At 40.0% G+C, this 8,450-nt stretch overlaps 1 protein-coding gene across 1 annotated transcript in view; it reads left to right on the plus strand.

Annotated features, from left to right (window-relative positions):
• Nucleotides 1–4,106, plus strand: part of LOC139911334 (solute carrier family 22 member 4-like) — a 35,418-nt gene extending 31,312 nt beyond the window's left edge. Inside the window, exons 10-11 of the mRNA XM_071898847.2 lie at nt 3,599–3,734; nt 3,944–4,106. Of these exons, the coding sequence (XP_071754948.1) occupies nt 3,599–3,734; nt 3,944–4,106 (299 nt within the window). The remainder of the gene's footprint in view (nt 1–3,598; nt 3,735–3,943) is intronic.
• Nucleotides 4,107–8,450: the final 4,344 nt, after the last annotated feature.

Consider the following 8,450-nt stretch of genomic DNA (forward strand, 5'->3'; position numbering starts at 1 on the left):
TATCGACTTTCTGCATGTTGTCACGGTGGGTGGGTCTCTCTCTCTCTCTCTCTCTCTCTCTCTCTCTCTCCTCTCTCTCTCTCTCTCTCTTCTCTCTCTCTCTCTCTCTCTCTCTCTCTCTCTCTCTCTCTCTCTCTCTCTCTCTCTCTCTCCCTCTCTCTCTCTCTCATCTCTCTCTCTCTCTCTCTCTCTCTCTCTCTCTCTCTCTCTCTCTCCTCTCTCTCTCTCTCTCTCTCTCTCCTCTCTCTCTCTCTCTCTCTCTCTCTCTCTCTCTCTCTCTCTCTCTCTCTCTCTCTCTCTCTCTCTCTCTCTCTCTCTCTCTCTCTCTCTCTCTCTCTCTCGTGAAACAACGTGCACTGTAGATACGGAATATTTTCATCACTTTGCGGCTGTTGCTCCGGTGCGGTCATTTTTTTTACGGAACCCTATTAAAAACTACCCGCCCAATGTGGCTGGAAGTGTCGGTAATTATACACACCAAAGCAAAAAAATCACCCGCATTTGGTGGGGTGGGCCGGTGCTAACGTTAGCTAATTTTACACCCTCCCGGGAAGACGGGGTCTCCTCGGTCCATGTTTGCCATTACCCACCAACGTAAAATCCTGATCTATAATATAATTCCTTGTCATAGCTATATTGCACATAAAAGATTACCGTATTTCCTCTAATAGTGGCCTGTAGTCAATTAAAAGCCGGGTCTCCGATAATGGCCGGGCCCGTCGTCGACACGAACAAATAAAGGCCGGTCTCAAATACAGGCCGGGGGAAAAAACAAAGGAAACAAGACTAGGTCAAAACCTAGTATATAGCTGCACCGTGTCCGTCTCCTCTCTCCGCCGCTGCCTCTCCACCGCGCCCACGGCCCGCATTGATCCTCCCGATTCAAGCCCCGGACCCCCGCCGAAATCTCAGCCGGATCACCGGGAACACATCGGCGCCCAGGTTCAGTTAGCTTCAGCTTACATGCAAACAACGGTGGATACCGGTAAACTCCTGGTGCCTGTTTGTAAGTGTAGTTTGTAGTAACGTACAAGTGCCACAAGATGGCTCGGCCGGCGGAAGTCTCTGGAGCATGCCGTCGTCGATTACCGTAATTATCGTAATGCATTGCAGTAACAAAAAAACGTCTACCTAACGTACCCCAACAGAAGCAGATCAGAAAACAAGGAGGCTTCGTACTAAAATTTGAGCAAATATACTTATCAAACAGAGGGAATTAGAAATAAAGGCCTGTCTCTAATAAAGGCCTGGTACCCTCTGCAGTTGAGGTAAATAAAGGCCCGGGCCACTATTAGAGGAAATACGGTACCCATCTTTTGTGGATTAGCAGTGTATTTTCCTATGGATTCCTAGGACTACCTACTATAATTATAACATAAGCACACAAGGCAACTTACACTCATTGGTGGACACGTAACGTTACTGCCGACGATGGCACCAGATGTCGGCGGGACAGGAGGATGAAGGCCGGGGAGGGAGATAGTCGGTTCGGCCCCATTCACCAGTAACAGCGGATTTTCCGTGAATCCCAGTTGTCTCTGATGAAAGTTTGTAAAACTACTCGGTGTAAAATGTTCACTGCAGAGGCGGGAGTTGGTGGTGATCCTCAGTTCTCCATTATCGTGGTACTTCACAAAATCAATCCACCTCTTCTTCATCTGATCATTCTTCGGAAATTTAAATAAGGAGACCGAGCTGTTTTGTAAATTCTGGCATCCAGGGAAGATGCATTTGCGGGACGAAGGCATAGCTAGCTAGCAAACAGTAGGCTGTAGTAAAATTAAGTGTAGTAACTCGCGATTGAGCGGGAGAACCACTGATGCTAATGCGCTCTAGTTTTTATATAGTGTTAGGGGCGGGGCCATGCTAAGTATGGCTCCAGTGCGTCATCGAGCCACCAGTAAGGCCCGCCCAAAAAATCCTGAACACAAAAATGGTGAAAAACTGTTTAACGGTCTAACTCCACAATTCAGTACTACATAGTTCACAGTCTTTTCACATGTTTTCAGCAATTATTTTCCAACATGTATAATGTGTTTAGAAACAAATCTCTGAATTTGCTTTACAGGGACTTGTTCTTAACGAGCGCCCCCGGTCGCGGGGGCAGCTGAGCCATCTTGCAGCAAACTCGCGATGGAAGATGGTCTATTTATAGAATATATATGAATGTTACACTGTTTTGAAAACATGGGGTTTTCAGCTTTCAGAATCTGTAAACCAATTGTATGTTGACCAAACTATGTCTTATTACAAAGTATTTTAACAATGAAGTCGTACAAATATAAACTTCGTAAATATAAGAGCAAGTTGTGATCAAAAGATCCGGGATAATTTTCTCGTCAGTCTACAATAACATGCTTGGTATCGCTGGAAACTAGAAATTCCGAGCTTTCCAATGACCCTAAACGCACCACGAATTGGAACGATACATGTCAGCCATTTCCGGGGAAAAGTAGCAGTCAAAATTCACATTTTATAGTCATACTGACAAAAATCTATGTTCTTGCCAAAATATTTCACCAAGGCTTATGTTATTTTCGCCAAAAACGGCAGATTTTAGTTACTCACGTTTCTACCGTAAGTTTGAGACTGCTTCTGACTCATAGCGATCTTCCAGCTCTCCTCACCAGCCATTTTGGTCCAGACTCTATGGAGCTCTATGGAGGGAGCTCAGGCTTTCGTCGCCATCTGGTGGCTGTATCGAAGTACTGACACCAATGAGCCTTATACCATTGGATTCGTCTGACTGAGCTGAAAACAACGATAGGTCAGGTGTGAGGAAAGACCTCAGCGATCTCCATAAATCTGCCTGTATAGAATGGAGCTCTGTGGCCCATATATGAATATTGAATATTGATCAATATTCATTGTTTTATGATTTATGTTATTTGTAACATGGCTATATTGAAATAAATAATGTTTTGAAGTAAAATTCCCAGTAAACAGTCAACATGTAAACAGTAAACATGGCCAAAACATGGAGACCGCCTGAGTATATCTTTATAAATTGTATCATAAATGTTGTATTTTAGTGTATTTTCATCAAATTTACAGTTACAGTTGTAGTCAAAGAGTAGGAGAAGACATTCAGTTGCATCATTATCTATGGGCTCTTGGTTATAATGGTGATATTGCCTTTTAAATTTAGATTATATACTAGGCGAGGATGAAAATATTATTTTTTCCTTTATTGCATCTCCATTTACTCTGGAATGGTAATAGATATAGGTTTACTTACACTGGATTCATATTCCTTAGCTTCTTACCTATCAAAGGAGACCAGAAATATGCATATAGGCCTTATGGTTGAGGAGCTATTCATGATTCATTTGGGGCATTTCATTTCGGGCAGGAGGCCTGAGAAATAGGCCTAGGGTTGAAGAGGTTTGTGACTTGCTTTCTTTATGTTTATTAAACCTTTCAGTTTGAACAAGTGTAACACCGAAATCTGAACTGAGGAAACTTATGCCGATGGAACAAAGAAAATAGAACTTTTACCAATAATTGTAAATAGGCGAAAAAAAAAGTGAGAGACTTGGTTTTTATATATTGTCAGAATCGGCTTTGTCAAAGTCCTGTCTCCCACTTTTTGCTGCAGGTACATACAACAAGTTCCTCCCCTACATCCTGATGGCTGGAGCCACCATCATATCAGGGCTCCTCAGCCTCTTGCTACCAGAAACCAAAGACCAGGAGCTTCCTGATCTCATTCCCCACGTCCAACCACTTGTCAGGTAGGTTTCAGTAGTGTAGTTCAGAATGTATTCCTACCTCTCGCTGGGTATTTAAAGTCTTTAAAATCTTCCTGTTTTTTGTAGTAGATGCATTTTTTTGCTAAGCAATAGTAGTAATTGTCCCACCCTTTGTCCGTGTCTCTTTGTTTATGTAACTATTTGTAACTGTTATATTTCTCTGTTTTCCTGTCTGTCCGCCTGTCTGTCAGGCTTTCCAGTCTGTTTAAGAGACACACTGATCCAGCTGGGCGCCGGGAGGTTGAGGTGGAGAAGAGTCCTGCTTTAACTGAACCGAACCACAAGAAACCAGTAGATTCGTCAATTCTCTCGACCCTAAGCTATGCCAAAGTCCCTGCATCTGATATCATTTAGCACCAAAACTTCCAAACCCTCATATATCAGCTACATTTTTGTGGAGCAAAGTGAAGCAATGACTGATGACTGACAAGATATTATTTTGGTTAATGTGATAAATTATTAGTTAAATTCATTATTGGTTTCAAACCACAACCAGTTCCCGGTTCAGGAATATGCTTTTACACACAGCCTCATCTACTCTGTTATTCCTCCATATGACCAAAGTTGTTGTCCATAAAGTTACTGACTGTACCAGATGTGAAATAGGCATGAGAATATTATGTAAAAGCAGTAAGCTTTTTGCACATTGCACATCTGTTCAATACAAATAATTGTCCTATTTTACTGAAATAATTAGATTGGCCGCAATTATTAATCTCCACGATCCTGCAGAAACTGAGAGGCAATCATATGTACCACTTCCCAACACATTTCCCAATAAAATACACATGAAGGCATGAAATAGAGGAAGTTAAGACACCTTCCTACTGAGATAAATGTGGGATTGCTATTGCTGTAGCCATTCAGAGACATTCATACTTTCAGACCCCATTGACACAAAAGATATTGAGGAAAAGTGACAGCTATTCAGGGTGGATTGGAAGATGTCTGTGCACTCAATCCTCCCATAGCTGCGATCAAAACATGGAACTGATCATTAAAACTATCCGGGGCTATTTTGACCCGATTTTGTAAATCTGATTGTTGTACTGTTGTGCTTAAAGTAATGTATATAATGACTTCATGAAATACAAGGTGATAATATTGGGGACACCATGGCTCGCCCTTCCTGCCAAAACAAAGATTTTTTTGTCTGACAAATAAATGAACTTTCTCTAACCCTAACCCTTAAAGCAATATTCCACTTAGTTTTAACATGGGGGTTATTCTGCACTTGACCACCATGAAAACCAGAATATAAACTAATCACCAAGATCAGATGCAGCTAGACCAGTTTGTAGTGTTCAGATTTTTACTTCCAATTCATTTGAATGAGGCCACGAAAATAACCTGAAGACTGACATTTAACGTATTTGTGAACAGATTCAACAACAGATCCCGCTACTGTGATTTTCAACTGACGTTTGGTCATATTTTTTACAACATAATTTTGCCAAATAGTATTTTTATTGATAGACGAGAACATAGCAGAGTGATACATGCCTCCCCTATGTTGTCTTCTATCAATAAAAATGCTATTTGGCAAACTCGTCCAGCTGCATCTGATCTTGATGATTAGTTTATATTCTGGTTTTCATGGCGGTCAAGTGCCAAATAACCCCCATGTTAAAACTAAGTGGAATATTGCTTTAAGGAAGAAAACAATAGAACAAATCAGATTACACCACCTGATCATGATGTGTAATAATAAAGACACTCAGTGTAGACCATGGCTTCCTATACTTCCTCTACCTTTTTTTATATATATTCCAAATAAAACGCTGTTGTAGCTGCCATTAACATAAAACGCATCACTTCCTGTGCAGCAGTGGATTTTGGAAAGACGGACTCCCTCATGGGTGTTTAGAACGGAAAATGTAAAAGCTTTCATGAACTGGATATAGGTTGAATCACTATTGTATGCCATCAATCGGAGATAGATAGTACCAAAATGGACATTTATTTATATAAAAATGTTCTGAATAATTACTTTAAACATATACATGAATCAATTAATGAATGAAAAATATGATTTTCTTGTGATATGTCTCTATCAAACCTGCAGATCAGGTTTCAGGAATATGTGACCTAGCCACAAAGTCAACAAGTGCTATACTTTAGAGAATCAATAATCATGTTTCTTTTGTTCACATTTTTCTTATCTTTCTTAATTTGAAGGGTTAAGGTTAAGTGTGAGGTTTGACATAAGGGCTCCAGTTACCTTAATGTCAGGGTTACGGTAAGGGTTCGGTCAACGTCTAAATAAAAGTTCTGACATTGTTCTGGTGATGTTACCTGCCATATACTTTACTCTTTGGTGTTTAATCTAGAGTTATGGCTCTTGTTACCCTTGAATCCTCAATACACAATATGTTGTTTATGCTGTTTATATGACAGCAGTGGTTAATAAGGGAGAGGACTGTCTAAACTTAACGGCCAAACTTCTGCACAATGTGTGATCTTTTGTTTGATAGTAGGAATGCAGTAGCTATTTTAATCACTTTTTCAATAGAAAGAAAACACAAAAAGTGCCTACCTTTTAAAGATGTGTCGTGTGAAAATTCCAGTTGAAACGTTTCAGTTATTTTAGTTTGTATTTGTTCTCGTTTTACAGATTTTTGCCTGTATATTGCTGCTTATTCGCGCTGTGCGTGATGGACTGAAGTGGCTCTGCTGTGCACCAGGCATAGAGATATAACAGTAGAGGGGACATGTCATAGAGAATTCCTATTCTGGAATGGGACCATATGGCAGCCATCTTACCTGGGTACACTTCTCAGCTGACTGTCATTGGAATCAATGGTGAAAGTGGCTTATGCTGCCATTATAATGCTAATATTTTTTTATTGAGACATCACTACTACTTTTTATTTAGCTCACTGTATGCAAGACAACTGTGACTGTCTAAAATGGTACCAAACATGAGCATTTTTTGTAGTCTGTAGATAAAAATAGCTAAACTATGTTAAGTAATTATGTTTTAAATCATAAAGATTATCTTCTAGAAGTATTTTAATAGTGCATTTACTTTACAGAAACTATGAATCCTATTTTCAAGAAGACTTTATAATTCTCAGATTTCTTTGGTACTCTTTGGTAGTTGTATTAAGAGTATATATGAAAATCTGCTTGTTTTTAATGTAAAACCCCCAAATGATCTGTTGTTGTAACAATAGACAGATGTTGGCAGCAATTAAATATCAACCATCACTGAAACACACCCAGATAAAATATACAATAAAAGGCAAATGTAATGCCATTAAGTGGTTAGTGTGACAGCTTTAAGCCAATTTAAGCAGGTTTTTACTTTATTGGCATGACATCTTAGCCTACAATTAAGATTACAATCCATAAAGAAATAATTTATATAGATACCATCATGTAAACAAGTAGGCTGCTACAGTAAAAACAAACATCTCTACACTTGAATCAACTTAAAATCCACAGTAGCCTATACAGATATGCAAATGAATGTCCTCTCTGTCTGCCACCACGCGCCACTATGTGTCACTTCCATCATTAAGGTGCGTCTTGGCAGAAATAGCCTGCAATTAATACAAAAAAAAAATCACCGCATTTTCAGCAGCGGTGCTGCTACTGAGTACTATACAAATACTATAGAAAACACTATAGAACGTATGTTTAGCCATATGTGTTTAGCATGGCGGGTCGCAACTTTACGGTGGCGACCTGCCACAGTAGAAATAAACACTGGTTGGACAATGCCGAATGATGTGTGCTGATTGTTCTCAGAAACGTGTTTGTATGGCAGCAGAGAGCTAGCCAACTAACATACAGCTGAAATGTAAAGATTACATCTAACAACTAACTAGCTAACACATAACGTTACAAACTGTTTCAAATAGAACTCCAGTCTGTTGGCTACTACTAGCCAGACATGTTGTGTTTTAAGTTGTCAGTTAAATTTAGCATATAAAACAGCCTCTATCTTCTACTCTACTGACGTGTGGAAGTTGATGCCAGCTTCTCTGGTCTCTTTGGTCCTTTTAGTGCAGCAGTTTGGTCCAAATCAGGACAACAGTGGTTGCTTCCCATAGACAGCTGTTGTAGTTGCTGGTAAACTGTACCCAGGTAAGATGGCGGACGGTTATCCCACAGTCTATGACGTAATGTCCTCTCTAGTGTTATATCTCTATAGAGAGCCTAAGTCCCTCCCCTTCCGGTGGACCACCATGGGACCTTATTTCGGAAAAAATATGTACGGTAGTCAACGGCGAGAGACAAATAATTGTTTGATCCCGTTTGAATTGTGCCATGAATTACACATATGATGTTTTGTCAATTTAAATGATAATTTTGCAAGTCAAGAAAGTCGCAGTTTGTGGTAAAACTGTTGAACTATAAGACTGTAAAACGTACGTAATTAGAAAGACTACACACCCAAAAGTCGCGCAAGTGACGTAACTTCCTCTCTCCACAAGCTACCCAGAGCCGCTGAAGCTAAGTCCCTCTCAGATAGCAGGAGGATTATACACAACCTGGAAGGTAGACAGTAAGAATGGATTTAAACTGGTTTAGGATAGTTTTAGTACAGTGGGGGCTAATGTTAACGCGATGCCTGTGTGTGTTTCCTATGTTTCGTTCCATGTTGGTGTTGGTGACGTATATTGTGCGAGACGAGAGATGTAGTTCACTGAGCGGTTTCACACAAAACTAAACATTACTGTACTGTTTTAC

The sequence above is a fragment of the Centroberyx gerrardi genome, chromosome 16 (genome assembly GCF_048128805.1).
Source record: "Centroberyx gerrardi isolate f3 chromosome 16, fCenGer3.hap1.cur.20231027, whole genome shotgun sequence".
Taxonomy (NCBI): Eukaryota; Metazoa; Chordata; class Actinopteri; order Beryciformes; family Berycidae; genus Centroberyx; species Centroberyx gerrardi.